Source organism: Eulemur rufifrons, chromosome 11 (genome assembly GCF_041146395.1).
Source record: "Eulemur rufifrons isolate Redbay chromosome 11, OSU_ERuf_1, whole genome shotgun sequence".
Lineage (NCBI taxonomy): Eukaryota > Metazoa > Chordata > Mammalia > Primates > Lemuridae > Eulemur > Eulemur rufifrons.
The window spans coordinates 10,249,277-10,266,171 of NC_090993.1; the positions used below are offsets into that span (position 1 = coordinate 10,249,277).

Sequence of the window (16,895 nt, forward strand, 5' to 3'; positions counted from 1 at the left end):
CTTACAAGTGTGCTAAGTACTACAAAGAAAAGTCCAGTTCTGTAATAGTTAGGCTGGTGGATGGAGGCCTCTGAAGAGGTAATATTTTAGGATGGATGAAGGTTGGAGGAAGTGTGCATTTAGAAAGAGCTTGGACAGTTCTGGGAACTGAAAAACACCAGTCTGGCTGATGTTTAGTACAGAAAGGGGAGGGTGGCAAGGAATGAGGGCATAGGTAGGCAAGGGACAGATCATGTGGGACATTTTAACCAAGGTAAAATGGAATTTCATATTCTAAACATTATGGGAGTTCAATAGGAGTTGCAGATGGATTACCCATACCAAAAATCTGGGTTTTATTCTGTTTCTTCCTTTTTCTTATTCCTCCTCAAACAATTCATTGTCCACTTCTCACCACCCTCCATTGTCACCACTTACCTCTTGCCTGAACTACTGCAACTGTCTCTACTGTCTATTCCTAACACAGCAACCACAATTATCTCCTTAAAACAAATCAGATCACATCAATCCCTGCTCAAAACCTTCCTGTGGCTTCCCATTGCTGTTAGAGTAAATCCAAACTCCACAAGGCCCTTCACAGCCTGGCCTCTTGCCCATCTCTCTGACCTCCTCTCTCACGCTCCTCCAGCCACGCTGGCCTTCCTGCTGGGAGCACACCACGCTCCCTGTGTGTCAAGGCCGTTACACTGGCTGTTCTCTTTGCTCGTCCTGTTGTTCCTCCAGACCTTCTGACAGCTCACTCCATCTCATCCAGGTCTCTCTCATGTACCACCTCAGCAGAGAGAACCTTCTGACCAGGCTCTCTAAAGTAGTGCTCAGTATGCAATCTCTACCCCAACATACTGTTTTATATTCTTTTTATGGTACTTATCACTACATGAATATCATTTACTTACTTATTGTCTGCACCCTCCCCATTGTAAGGACTGGAATTTTGCCAGAATCCCCAGGGCCTAGAACAGTGCCCAGGACACAGACACCTCAATAAGTATGTGTTATGTGAAGTAAACAATATCTACATTACAGAGGAAGAAGCAAAAGTAGGTAGAGAGATTGGCAACACAGAGAGGGTATCAGCTCTGACTTTGGTAATAAGTAAAATGTATATGACTAGAAGTGTTTTAGAGAAAGATTTCTAGACAGAGGGGGCAGGATATTCAAAGACAAAGAAGCTTAAAACAGCATGGCACGTTTGGGGACTACAAGTTCTCAGCCTGGATACCTCCCTTAAACATGTGACCTGTATATCCAACTGTCTCCTAGACATTTCCATGGGGCATTTAAAGGCACCTCAAATTAAGTATTTCCAAAGCTGTGCTCCTTCTAGTAATTCTCACCATCTTAGCAAATAGCAACTCCATTATTCTAGTTCCTAGTGACAAAATCTTGGAATTATCCTTGACGCCTCTTTTTCTCACCCCACATACAACACCTCTGAAAATCTGGTCAGTTCTATCTTCAGAAAATACTCAGAATGCAGAGTGATGTCAGCAACGTGGCAGAATAGGCTTATAACTATCCCTCCTCCTACAGCCACACCAAGGAAACACCTACACGAGGATCAATTCTCTCCAAGAGAAAGGCAGAATCCAATTGAAAGACTCCTACACACTCAATATCTGAGAAAATATCCACATCAAAACTGGTAGAAAAAGAGGAGAAAGGCTGGGTGCAGTGGCTCAAATGTGTAATCCCAGCACTTTGGGAGGCCAAGGCGGGAGGATTGCTTGTGGCCAGGAGTTTGAAACCAGCCTGGGGGCAACAGAGCAAGACCCTGTGTCTACAAAAAAAAATTTTTTTATTTTTTTTTTATTTTTTTATTTTTTTTAATTTTTTTTTTTGAGACAGAGTCTCACTCTGTTGCCCAGGCTAGAGTGAGTGCCGTGGCGTCAGCCTAGCTCACAGCAACCTCAAACTCCTGAGCTCAACCGATCCTCCTGTCTCAGCCTCCCGAGTAGCTGGGACTACAGGCATGCGCCACCATGCCCGGCTAATTTTTTCTATATATATATTTAGCTGTCCATATAATTTCTTTCTATTTTTAGTAGAGGTGGGGTCTCGCTCTTGCTCAGGCTGGTCTCGAACTCCTGAGCTCAAACAATCCGCCCACCTCGGCCTCCCAGAGTGCTAGGATTACAGGCGTGAGCCACCGCGCCCGGCCAAAAAAAAATTTTTTTAAATTAGCTAGGCATGGTGGTGTGTGTCTGTAGTCCTAGCTACTGGGGAGACTGAGGCAGGAGGATCGTTCAAGCTCAAGAGTTTGAGGCTGCAGTGATCTATGATCATGCCACTGTACTCCAGCCTGGATGACAGTGAGACCTTGTCTCTTAAAAAAAAAAAAAAAAAGTGCAGATACATTCACACCAATCCCACCCTAAGTACAGGGCCTTATGATGGCCTTATTATTGGGAAGGAAACACCAACTCCCAGCTTCTTCCCAAGGGGTGAGAGGATTATACCACACATATTAGTGCTGAACTTTTACGGTCCCTGCTGGGGATTTATTGGCTCTTAAATCATGGTGCTTGAGGAAGGGCAGGGACAGGACATCGGAATCAGAGAATTTCCCTTAAGAATAAGAACAAAGGGGATTCTGAACCATGCAAGCACTCCCAGTAGCTGTGGCCTCCGGGATTAGCCCAGCTCCCACCTTCTCCCTGGAAAGGGTTTAGCCACAGGCTTGTTACAGCTCCCTGTCTCTCACAAGCCATTACCTGGGAGCCTATGAAGCAATAAAGAATAAATCTACTCCAGCCTGAAGGGGAGGGACAGCACTCCACACGCCTCTTCCCCTGGCTTGCTCCAGCGATAATCCCAGCCATGCACTCTCTCCATGGAAAGACACTGGCGGCCTCTGCCAGCAAGAACAGCAGGGATGGCATTCCCACGCTTTCTTCCCTGGCTAGCTCTTGAGATAAATTTCTGCATCTGTCATTTGAAGAAGGCAGGGAGAACTCCACAATCAGAAAGGGTAGGGGGCACGCCCCGTGACTTCTTCCCTGGCTTCAGTGTAACTTTAGACCAGAAGACTCCCCCAGCAAGGAGCATCTGAGACTTCTTGCTTGAACAAGAGAGTGGGCACTCCTTGTACCTCCTTGCCTGGCTTGTTCCAGCAATAATCCCAGCTTTGAAGCCTCTCCCTGGAAAGAGGCCAGGGTCCTCTGCTAGCAAGAACAGAAGGGACTACTCTCCCCACGCCTTCTTCCTTAGCTTGCTCTAGATAAATTCCTACAATCTCTCACTGGAAGGAAGTGGGGACCTCTCCATGCCTAAAAGGGATAGTGGGCACTCCCTGTGCCTTCCTCCTGCCTTGCTGCAGTGACAACTCCAGACCAGAAGTCTTCCCCTGCTAGAAATGGGTGAGACTTCTGCTTGGCTGAATAGCAGAGTGGGTACTCCCCATGCCTTCTTCCCTGCGGGCTCCAGCAATAAATACAGATCTGCAGATTCTTCCTGGAAATTGTTTTTTTTTTTTTTTTTTTTTTTTTTTTTTTTTTTTGAGACAGAGTCTCACTCTGTTGCCCAGACTAGAGTGAGTGCCGTGGCGTCAGCCTAGCTCACAGCAACCTCAAACTCCTGAGCTCAAGCGATCCTCCTGTCTCAGCCTCCCGAGTAGCTGGGACTACAGGCATGCACCACCATGCCCGGCTAATTTTTTCTATATATATTTCTTAGCTGTCCATATAATTTCTTTCTATTTTTAGTAGAGATGGGGTCTCGCTCTTGCTCAGGCTGGTCTCGAACTCCTGAGCTCAAACGATCCGCCCACCTCGGCCTCCCAGAGTGCTAGGATTACAGGCGTGAGCCACCGCGCCCGGCCTGGAAATTGTTTTTGAACACATCAAGCACCCCAACTTGTAGAGCCTTCACCCAAGGGACTGGTTTCCAAATCAGCTACCTCTGGGAACTGATGGAGCTCTGCACTCCTGAGTCTCCTAGAGCACAGAGAACAAAAAGGTAACTTTTAAACTTACAGATGTTCAGCAGCTATCTCCCCCAGGTTAAAAGTCAGAAGTCAAATCCAGAGTACAGGTATCTGCCTCAGACTTCTCCCTGGTGTAGGGCAGAACAAATGGGAGATAAACTCTGGCTCTCAGCTTCTCTGCAAGGAAAGAAGAAACTAGAATACACAGGTATCACTCCAATCTCTCTAGTTGCAACCCAAGGGACTGGCTTCTATCCTGCCTCTCTCAAGGCAATAGCATGACTTGACACTCTAATTTCTTAGGGGCCAATAAGAACAAAGACAGTAAGTTAGACAAGCACAAAGAGTTTAAAGGCACCTAGAATCCTGACCAAGCTGATTGGAGAGAAACATCTCCTACACAAGACTAGTCTAACAAGACTAGGGAAGGTGGTTCTTTAATGTGCAGAAACAGAAAGTTGAGGAAAATGACAAAACAAGTTCCCCAAAGAAAAGAACAAGATAAATCTCCAGAAGCCAACCCTAATGAACTGGGGATATGTGATTTACCTGCCAGGGTAATCCAATGGACAGTCATGAAGAGATTCTCACTGAGGTAAAGAGGGCTATGCAGGAACAAACTGAGAACTTCAACGAAGAGACAGAAAATATTAAACAGTACCAAACAGAAATCATTGAACTGAAGAAACAATAACTGAACTCAAAAATTCAGTAGAGGGGTTCAAGAGCAGATTAGATCAAGCGGAAGAAAGGCTTAGCAAACTTGAAGACAGGGCAGAAGAAAGGCTTAGCAAACTTGAAGACAGGTCCCTGGAAATCATCTTGAGGAGCAAAAAAAAAAAAAAAAAGAGTGAAGAACATATAGGATGCCATCAAATGGAATAATGCACGTATTTATTTATTACCGGAGTACCAGAAGGAGAAGAGAGAAAGAAAGGGGCAAAGAAACATATTAAAAGAAATAATGGCAGAAACTTCCCAAGTTTGGGGAAGGAAACAAAAATCCAGATCCAGGAAACTCAAGGGAAAACTAATAGAATGAATACAAACAGACTGATACCAGACTCACTCCAATTTTCAAAAGTTAACGACAAAAAGATAATATTGAAAGCTGCAAGGGAAAAGTGACTTGTTACATAATACAAGGGGCCTCCCTTAGACTATAGGTGGATTTTTCAATCCCACAGCCAGAAAGGAATGGGATGATATATTCAAAAATCTGAAAGAAAAAAACTGTCAAACAGGAATACTATATGCCAGCCATTCTGTCCTTCAAAAATGAAGGGGAAATAAAAACTTTCTCAGACAAACATGCTGAGGAAATTTATCACTAGACTTGCCTTACAAGAAATACTAAAATGAATCGTTCAAGCTTAAGGAAAAGGTTGCTAACTAGAACGTGAAAATGTAAAACTCACTAGTAAAAGCAAGTATATAGTCAAACTCAGAACACTACTAGTACTGTAATGGTAGTGTAAATGTCAATTATATCTCTAGTATGAAAGTTTAAAAGACAAAATTATTAAAAACAACTATAACTACAATAATTTGTAAAGGGACATAAACTATAAAAGATACAAAACATGTCATCAAAACAAAATTGCAGGGGGAGGGGAGTAAACAATTAAAATGGCAAGAGTGAGTCCTTACCAATCAATAATTACTTTAAATGTAAATGGATTAAATTCTCTAATCAAAAGACATCAGGTGGCTAAATGGATTAAAAAACAAGACCTAACTATACGTTACCTACAAGAGACCAGCTTCACCTCTAAGTACACACATAGACTGAAAGGGAAGGGATGGAAAGATATTCCACGTAAATGGAAACTAAAAAAGAGCAGGGGTAGCTGCACTTACATCAGACAAAGTAGACTTTTAGGCAAAAAATGCAAAAAGAGACAAAAAAGATCATTTTTTAATGATAAAGGGGTCAACTCATTTAGAAGTTACAAAAACTACAAATATATATGTAACCAACTTCGTAGCACCTAAATATTAATATATAAAGGAAATATGAATAGATTTGAAAGGAGAGGTAAGACCGCAATACAGTAATAGTAGGAGACGTCAATACCTCCCTGTCAACGTGAGATCATCTAGACAGAAAAACCGATGAGGAAACATTGGACTTGAACTACACTTTAGACCAAATGGACCTAACAGATATTTACAGAACATTCTATCCAACGGCAACACATTCTTCTCAAGTACACATGGAACATTCTGCAAGACAGATCATATGTTAGGCCACAAAACAAGTTTAACAAATTTAAAGACACTGAAATCATATCAAGTATCTTTTCTGACCACAATAGCATGGAACTAGAAATCAATAACAATCAACAGAATCTTGGAAAACTCACAAATATGTGGAAATTAAACACCATGCTCCTCAACAACCAAGGGGGTCAAAGAAGAAATTAAAAGAGAAATTTAAAAATATCTCCAGACTAATGAAAATGGAAACACAACATACCAAAACTTATGTGATGCAGCAAAAGCAGTACTGAAAGAGAAGTTTATAGCAGTAAACACCTACATCAAAAAAGAAAGCTCTCAATCAACCTAATTGTAAACCTCCAAGAACTAGAAAAAGGCAGAAGGAAGGAACAAAGATTAAAGCAGAAATAAACAAAATACAGAAAAACAGAAAAGATCAATGAAAAGTTTCTTAAAAGAAAAACAAAATCAACAAACCTTAACTGACACTAACAAAGAAAAAAAGATTGAAACAAAATCAGAAATAAAAGAGGAGACACTACAACTGATACCAAAAAAATACAAAGGATCATAAGAGACTACTAAGAACAAGTATGCACCAACAAATTGGATAACTTAGAGAAAAAAATGAATTCCTAGAAGCATACAACCTAACAAGCCTGAATCAGGAAGAAATTGAAAGTCTGAATAGACCAATAACAAGTAAGGAGAATGAATCAGTAATAAAAAGTCTCCCATCAAAGAAAAGCCCAGGACCTGATAGCTTCACTGCTGAATTCTACTGAACATGTAAAGAAGAACTAATACCAATCCTTCTCAAACTCTTCCAAAAAACTGAAGAGGAGGAAATACTTCCAAACTCATTTTATAAGGCCTGCATTACCCTGATACCAAAACCAGACGAGGTCACTACCAAAAAAAAAAAAAAAAAAAAAGAAAAGAAAACTACAGGCCAATATCCCTGATGAACAGACACAAAAATCCTCAACAAACAAAATACTCAAAAACCAAATTAAAAGCATTTTTAAAAAGATCATTCACCATGATTGAATGGGATTTATCACAGGATGCAAGGATGGTTCAACATATGTAAATCAATAAATGTGACATACCATATTAATAAAATGAAGGACAAAAGCCATGATCATCTCAACAGATATAGCAAAAGCATTGGACAAAATTCAACATCCACTCATGATTTTTAAAAAACTCCCCCGAAATGGGTATAAAAGGAATGTAACTCAACACAATAAAGGTTATACACAACAAACCCACAGCTAACGTCATACTCAGAAGCGAACAGTTAAAAGCTTTTCCTCTAAGATTAGAAAGATAAGGATGCCACTCTCGCAGCTTCTATTCAACACCAAAAGCTTTACTACTCAGCTATAAGAAACAATGGTGATAGAGCACCTCTTGTATTTTCCTGGATACAGCTGGAACCCATTCTACTAAGTGAAGTATCCCAAGAATGGAAAAATAAGCATTACATGTACTCACCATCAAATTGGTTTCACTGATCATCACCTAAGAGCACATTTAGGAATAACATTAATCGGGTGTCAGGCAGATGTGGGGTGGGGAGAGGATGAGTGTGATGCGAACCGTATAGGGGATGGACATGCTTGAAGCTCTGACTGGGAGGGAGGCGTGGGGGGGCAAGGACAATATATGTAACCTAAACTTTTGTACCCGCATAATACGGTGAAATAAAAAAAAAAAATCAGAAAGACAAAGATGCCACTCTTGTCATTTCTATTCAGCATAGTACTGAAGTCCTAGTCAGAGTAATTAAGAAAAAGAAAAGGCATCCATACAGGAAAAGAAGTGAAATTGTGTCTATTGTTGACATGATCTTACATTATATATAGAAAACCCTAAAGACTCCATCAAAAAACTATTAGAGCTGATAAACAAATTGAGTAAAGTTGCAGGTTACAAAATCAACATACAAAAATCAGTAGCATTTTTATACACTAACAAAGAACTATCTGAAAAAGGAATTAAGAAAAATCATATTTATAGCAGCATCCAAAAAATAAAATACTTACGAATAAACTTAACCAAGGAAGTGAAAGATCTGTAGACTAAACATTGCTGAAAGAAATTGAAGAACACACCAAGGTAAACATATCCCATGTTCAGAGATTAGAAGAATTAATATTAAAATGTCATACTACCCAAAGCAATCTACAGATTCAATGCAATTCCTATCAAAATTACAATGTCATTTTTTACAGAAATTTTTAAAAATCCTAAAATTCCTATGGAACCAGAAAAGACCCCGAATGGCAAAAAGAACAAAACTGGAGGTATCACACTCCCTGATTTCAAAATATATTACAAAGCTATTGTAATCCAAACAGCATAGAACTGGCATAAAAACAAACACCAGCCAATGGAACAGGATAGGAAGCCCAGATGTAAACCCAAGAATTTAAGGTCAATTGATTTTTGACAAAAGTGCCAAGAACACACAATGGGGAAAGGACCATATACAAAATCAACTCAAAATGGATTAAAACTGAAGTGTAAGGCCTGAAATTATAAAGCTACTAGAAGAAAACATAGAGGAAAAGCTACAAGACATGGGTTTCAGCAATGATTTCTTGTATAGGACTCCAAAAGCACAAGCAACAACAGTAAAAATAGACACACAGGATTGCATCAAACCAAAAAGCTTCTGCACAGTAAAGGAAACAATCAAAGGAGTAAAGAGACAATCCGTGGACTGGGAAAAAATATTTGCAAACCTTACATCTGATAAGGCGCTAATATCCAAGATATATAAGGAACTCAATAGCAATAAAACAAATAACCTGATTTAAAAATGGGCAAAGGATCTGAACAGACATTTCTCAAAAGAAAGAAGAATGACCAACAGGTATGTGAAAAACTGGTCAGCATCTCTAATCATCAGCAAAATGCAAATTCAAACCACGATGAAGTATCACCTCACACCTGTTAAAATGGCTATTATCAAAAAGATGGATGATAACAAGTGTGGGCTAGGATGTGGAGAAAGGAAACCCTTTGTAAACTGCTGGTGAGAATGTAAATTAGTATAGCCAATTTTGAAAAAAGTATGAAGGTTCCTCAAAAAACTAAAAATAGAATTGCCATATGATCCAGCAATCCCATTTCTGGGTATCCAAAGGAGCTGAAATCAGTATGTTGAAAAAATATCTGCGTTCCCATGTTCATTTCAGCACTATTCACAATAGCCAAGATATGGAAGCAACCTAAGTGTCCAGCAGCAGATGAAAAGATTAAAAAAATGTGATATATATACATAATGTAATACTATAGAGCCTTAAAAAAGAAATTCTGTCATTTGCAACATGGATGGAACTGAAGCACATTATACTAAATGAAATCAGCTAGGTACAGAAAGAAATACTGTATGGTTTCACTTATACGTGGAGTCTAAAAAGTCTATCTCACAGAAACAGCAGAAGAGTGGTTATCAACGGCTGGGGTGGGGAAAGAGAAGATGTTGATCAAAGGGTACAATGTCACAGACTGAAGGAATAAGTTTTGGTCATCTATTTCACAGCATGGTGACCACAGTTAATAAAAATGTATATTTCAAAACTGCTAAAAGATTTTTAATGTTATCACCACAAAAAATGATAAAGTTGGTGAGGTGGTGGATATGTTAATTCACTTGAGTAAATCTTTCTACAATGTAAACATAGATCAAAACATCCCATAAATATACACATTTTTCTTAAAAAAAAAAAAAATACTCAGAATTTAATACTTCACCAGTTCCATTGTTACCACTGTGGTCCAAGCCATCAGCTTCTCTCTCTTAGATTATTGGCATTGCCTTTTAATGGTTTCCCTACCTAGTCCTTACACTCACACAGTTTCTTTTTCTTTTTTTTTCCTTTCTTTTTTTTTTTTCTTTTTTTTTTTTTGAGACAGATACTCACTTTGTTGCCCGGGCTAGAGTGAGTGCCATGGCATCAGCCTAGCTCACAGCAACTGCAAACTCCTGGGTTCAACCGATCCTCCTGCCTCAGCCTCTCTAGTAGCTGGGACTACAGGCGCAAGCCACCACACCCAACTAACTTTGTTTCTATTTTTATTTGACTGGCTAATTTTTTTTCTATTTTTAGTAGAGACAGGGTCTCACTCTTGCTCAGGCTCGTCTCGAACTCCTGACCTCAAGTGATCCTTCCACCTCGGCCTCCCAGAGTTCTAGGATTACAAGTGTGAGCCACGACACCTGGCCTCGTACAGTTTATTTTCAGCATAACCACCAGAGTGATCCTTTTAAATAATGCTCAAAATCCTCCTACTCATCTCATGATGGCTGATAATGCCTTACATGATCTGGTCCCCCTGCCCTCCTCCCCTCGTTCACTGACCTCTTTGTTGTCCCTCAAATACATGAGCACACTATAGTCTCAGGGCCTTTGTTCTTGCTGTTCCTTCTGCCTAGAATGCTCTTTTCCCCAGAGATCCACATAGCTTGCTTTCGCACCTGCTTCAGGTCTTCATCAAATGGTACCTTCTCAGTTTGCTGTTTTAAGCTGCTAAATTTTAAGCTAATTTGTTATGCAAGAATAAATAACTAACACATGCTATAAGCAGTGGACTGTGGTACACTGTAACATGCTGCTCAGATCACCCTTCCAGAATGAAGGGCTTGTAATTACTCCAGCTTTGGAAATGTTGCAGGCAGACTACCTCAGCTGAAGAACGCCACCTTACCTGAGATTGTACCTCCCGCTTCCTATGGTAGCTTTCACCCAATGTCTAATTGATGTGGGATATAAAGGCCTAGAACTCTACCCCAAATGGGAACAATTAACTCTGAAGGGTTATTCCATCTTAAGAATTCCCCACAGGGTCACCTGAGGTTTCCGCTGAGGCTGCATCACAGCTTGACTTCTCCCTCTGCCCAATCATGATTTCCTTTCTTTTTCCTTCCCCAAATTGTTGGTCCCAAGTGTAGTCTCTAATTAAGCTCCTGCACACTAATCACTATCTCAGAATCTGCTTCCCAGGGAACCTGACCTGTGACAGCTTACCTAGCTCCAGGAAGACGACAAAAACATGTTGGTATTTTTATTAGGATCACATCAAATAATGTATTAAGTTGGGGAGAATTAAAATCTTTATGCTACAAATGGTATCTTTCCATTTGCTCAAGTCTATTTTTGTATCTTTCAGGAGTGTTTTGAAGCTTTCCTCCAGGTTTTACATATTTCTTGATACATTTATTCCTATACATTTTATATTTTTCATTGCTAAAGTAAATGGGCTTTTCTTTTCCATTATGTCTTCTAGCTGGTTCTTATTTGCATTAATGAAGATATTGATTTTTTGTATATTAAGTTTATAGCCTGCTTTCTTAATGCATATTTTATTGTTTATGTTCATTTTTATTATTGATTCTTTTGAGTTTTTCTTAGGTATACTCTTTTAATTTATAAACAGAAATAGTTTTACTTATTCTTTTTAAATTTTTATGCCTCTACTAGTTTTCCTTATTTGACTGCACTGGCTAACATATTCAACAGTAACAGAGATAGTGGGTATCCTTGTCTTGGTTCCTAACCTAAGTGAGAATTCCTTTAGTGTTTCCCCATATGTAAGATGCTGGCTATGGTGATGTTAAGATTGAAATCATCACGTTAGGAAAGTATACATCATTCTTATTTATTGAATTTGTTGAAAAATCAAGAGTGTATGTTGAATTTTGTTGAAGATCTAAAAGAATCATCCTTGTATTCCTGAAATAAAATCTACTTGGTCATGATATGTATTTTTTTAATATGCTCAAAATTTAGGCATCATCCTTGATTTCACTTCTCTCACACTTTACACTCAATCCATTAGAAAAGCTTGTTGGTGTTACCTTTTGTATGTAATCACAGTTTGATCATTTTTCACCTCTTCCAACTCTAGCACTCTATTCCAAATCAGTATCATCTTTATCTGAACTGCTGCAATAGCCTTCTAAATGGTTTCTCTATTTCCTGTCTCATACCCTTACAGTCTATTTTGCACAAAAATCCCTTCAATAGTTCTTATCGTGCTTTTTTTCCACCACCACTCCCCCCCACCGGCCCCTCAAGCTGTTGTTGGGAGAGGAAGGTTTGCAAAAACCGTCAGTTATGCCAGCAGGACAGCAGCTGAGCCTGTGCACCCACCTGTAGCTGGGCTCTTGGAGGTGCAGCAAAGCCTATGAGTTTAGAAGGTGTATAAAGGTCACTGTGACAAATGTTTTCCAAAAACTTATAGAAGATGGCAGTGAAAAAACTAGGACCACCACCACATGTACTGAGCATATAGGTAGCTGCAGATGAACGTCCTTCAGCTGTGGTTTTTAAAAGTACTACTTCTTGCCTCAAGTGCGGCATGCAACATTTTGGAAGAAGGAAGGCAGGCTGTTCAAGAAAATAGATGAACAGAAGCAAATGATGACAATGAATGTTTTACTTGATGTTATTAATTAACATCATAATAAATTATGCAGAAAATTAAAAAATAGGCCGGGCGCGGTGGCTCACGCCTGTAATCCTAGCACTCTGGGAGGCCGAGGTGGGCGGATCGTTTGAGCTCAGGAGTTCGAGACCAGCCTGAGCAAGAGCGAGACCCCATCTCTACTAAAAATAGAAAGAAATTATATGGACAGCTAAAAAATATATATAGAAAAAATTAGCCGGGCATGGTGGTGCATGCCTGTAGTCCCAGCTACTCGGGAGGCTGAGACAGGAGGATCGCTTGAGCTCAGGAGTTTGAGGTTGCTGTGAGCTAGGCTGACGCCACGGCACTCACTCTAGCCTGGGCAACAGAGTGAGACTCTGTCTCAAAAAAAAAAAAAAAAAAGAAAATTAAAAAAGTTTCTTATTGTGCTTAGAATAAAATCTAACATCCTCAATAAAACCCTATTTTTGAAAATCTGGCCCCTACCTATCTCTCCAACTCTCCCTCTCATTCACTTTCTTCCAGCTACACCAGCTTTCTGCCTACTCCTCAAACACACTAAGCTTATTGCCTGTGTGAGACCTTTATACTTGCTGTTCTACTCCCTTCCCTGGAACGTTCTTTTCCCAAATCTTGTAATGGCTACTCTTTCACATTAGGTAGGTTTTTGCTCAAATGTCACATTAGCATAAATACCTTTCTTTCTTATCTGCTTTAAAATAGGGGTACCTACTTCTCCCACTCCCAATCCCCATTACTTCCTGTCTCCTACTTTGATTTTTTTCCCTACAGAATTTACCTTTGTTGTTTACTTAATGTTTCCCTAATCAAAATAAAGCTTTCTTCATCATATTCACTACTGTATCCACAGTACCTAGACTAGTACCTGGCACAAAGTAATCTATTCAATAAATACTTGGTGAATAAAGGAATAGAATGGATAGTACAAAAGAGAAGTTATAAATACCAGCTACAGCAGCCAACTGTCCAGCTGCACAAAAGCAGACTACTGCTTCTATCTATATTTCCTTGCTTCCTGAATCATAAGTACGTATGTGTGTGTTTAAAATTAACCTCTTCTCTTAGCTTTCCTTTTTTGCCACTATTCTACATATACTGGGAGTGATAAAATTTCCTTCTTATTTATTTTATAGGTTGACAGAACTAAAAGAAGAGGACAGATCACCCAAATATCCTAGACTTGGAGCTAAATGCATTAACTAGATCATGGCACTATCCTCTTCAGGGGAAAGGTATGAGTCTGTTTTGGGTACATATGGAATAATTTCACTGTGTTGGTTAGAACATTTTAAAACTGCCTGTATTAATATAAGAGGAAGCATAAATTCTATGTTGAGTAGCCAAGGGCCACATTATTATTTGTGTCTATCCAACTTCCATTTTTCCTTCTGTAACAGTCCCCTAATTTCCTTGTGAGAAGCAAGAACTCCACTTTTATTCATGCAAATGGGACTGTCAACCAAGGTGTCATTCCCTCTTTTGTCAAGGGATCACATGACCCTACCTAGAACCAATAAGACCCTCTCCTGCAGAAATCTGACTCTTGTATAAACTGTTGCAAAAATATGGGGAAACGATTAATTTGATCCAAAATTTTGGTGGTGCCTTAAAAAGAATGGCCATTAGTTCCAGCTCTAGTTTCTTCTTTTCTGAAGTATGCTTCCTCAGCTTATCGTTCAATTTTGTGAGCTATTCCATATCTTTTCTTAATAAAACTTCTGTTTTCTTTGTTAGACAACAAAAGTTCCCTACCTAGCTAGGCATGGTGGTGCACACCTGTAGTCCCAATTACTCAGGAGGCTGAGGCAGGAAGATCACTTGAGCCCAGGAGTTCAAGGCTGTGGTGAGCTATCACTGCACCACTGTACTCCAGCCTGGGCAACAGAGCAAGACCCCATCTCTTAAAAAAAATAAATAAAATACCTTACCTAGGATACTTAAACCATTATTTCTTCACTTGAAAAATGTGGATAATCCTGATGACAAAATTTTGATGTGAAGATTAATTGAGATATTCATGCAAATATCTGAGTACTTCTATTGACCAGGCCTTGTAGATACAGAAATAGAAGATACAATCCCACAAGAAAGGAGTGAAAGAGTTGGGAGCCATGAAAATATCGAATTGGGATGTCCCAAAAGTCACCAAACATAGGAAAAATGGGAAATTGTAGCTAAATGTACCTTTACTTACAAAATATTTATTACGAAATTTTACAAAATTTTCCTTTGTATGGAGACTTTTGGGACACCCTGTAATAGTAGAAAGGAAGCAGGAGAAAGCAGCTACAAATGTATACAGATTTATAGATTTAGTGGTGGGAATTTAAAGAAGCATTTGTCTTATTTTGTATATAAAATGCCTAAAATAATATATACTCAGTAGTTTGTTTAGGCATAGATTACTCTTTGAAATAAATTCATGAAATATGCATTCCTAAAAGATTCTGTATAGAGAAGAAATATTCACCTTTTTTGAATATTCTTGGTGCTGATGGGAAAGGGGATGAGTTCCCAAATCTTTAATTCTCTAATTTGTTATCTTTCTGCACAACTTAAAACTGCTAAGATACTGGATTTTTTTATTCTCAAAAATATTTAAAGAACTAAGATAGCCTGTACAGAATCAGGATAAAAGAAAATCATGCTCAATTTTTAGAATAAAGTAAAAAATAAAATCTAAGAAATTATAAAGCAATTGAATCCTGAGAGCAAGAACACAGGCAAAGCAGCTTTTAAAATGCTGTTCTAAAATTTTAAATATTGTTATTTTGAATATTGCCTTATTGTCATATTTAAAGACTACTGCTACCTTCAAACTATCGGTGGTTATTTTGTAAAGGTCTAAGGTAGACTATTATTAGATTTAATAACCAATTCTGCAATATTACTATAGGTAGTGTTCTACTTGTAGCCTCAGCCTGGTTTGCCAGCCCTTGCAGAGAGCTACTAAACAAATGTCTGCTGCTGTGGTACTTTGTACTGCTAATAATGCTAGCACACTGTCATCAGCACAACTCGAAGCCTGGTTGGGTGTGTCCAGATGGCGGAACCTACTATACACGGCTGACAAAATAAGTCCCTGGCATTTTCAGGTTCTATATAGAGGGAGGAGTCTCTGTCTCAAAACCCAAACTGAAAGATAAGGAATTCTAACATAGGAAGGAGTTCAGATTCTTAGTGTTTAAAAAGACTGGCAGGTTTTCATTACAATACTTAACACATTCAAATGATAAAAGCTATACATACTGTGCTGAGAGGAGTTGAAATGGGTTTTCAAAAGGGTGATAAAAGTCACATCTGCAGACAGATACATAGAAATCTTTTCTATCAACAGAATAAAAAATTATAACCTTACCTTGTAATAACGGAAATAGTCCCGCTCTTGCAATTTTTTTATTTTGGGGAAGATTTTGTAGGTATTGAAGTTGTCGATGCTGTCAATATCACACAAACAATCATCCAGAACTCCAGCAACCTAGAATGCATATATAAAATTTAAAATATGTAAATTACTGATATTTCAACCTTAACAAATCAATTACATAAAAAGATAATTTATTCATTCCAGTTAGCCAAGTATCTGCTGATTAAGATATATAACATTAAAGTAGTCACTTACTTTTTACTATGGTCAATGAAATACAAAATAGAAAGATCAGATATACCCATTCTGAAGAACTAAACTTTCTTGTTTAGTGTTCAAAAAGAAAGATAATCAATTCTTTCCTCTGCCTAAACATAAATGAAATGCAAGGAAACAACGGAACATTAAACCAAGCTGTTCCCAAACTAACCCAGAAGTCACAAACTGTAGTAATACACGCATTGCTGTAGTAACCCATATTTTTCATATTTCCTTTAGGCTGTCATTCACGGAACACTTATGTGATGGGCGTGGAGCTAAGATTTTTATGTTATCTCAGTTACTCAGATAATAAGGTATTATTATCTTTATATTACATACAAGGAAATTAAGGTTTAGCACCCTTAAAATAATTTTTCCAAAATAGAAATGGAACTTATTCCCAAATCAGACTTTAAAATCCATGCTATTATCCAGTACTCAGGGTATACATTAATTCAAGAAGAGAAATTGATATTTACAAAGTAAATTCAGAGTCCAAAGATTCCATAAAACATTCCTCGGCCAAATTACAAATGGGACTCATTGATTGATATGTGCAACTTGGATTTATCTTCCAGGAATTACTCTGAGTGAAAAAAGCCAACCCCAAAAGGTTACATACTATCTGATTACATTTATAGAACTTTTATTTAA

The 16,895-nt window shown here is 38.6% G+C and overlaps 1 protein-coding gene across 1 annotated transcript in view; it reads right to left on the minus strand.

Moving 5' to 3' along the window:
• ERO1B (endoplasmic reticulum oxidoreductase 1 beta) overlaps window positions 1–16,895 on the minus strand; it is a 60,766-nt gene that overhangs the window by 35,343 nt on the left and 8,528 nt on the right. Inside the window, exon 2 of the mRNA XM_069484567.1 lies at window positions 15,972–16,091. Within this exon, the coding sequence (XP_069340668.1) occupies window positions 15,972–16,091 (120 nt within the window). The remainder of the gene's footprint in view (window positions 1–15,971; window positions 16,092–16,895) is intronic.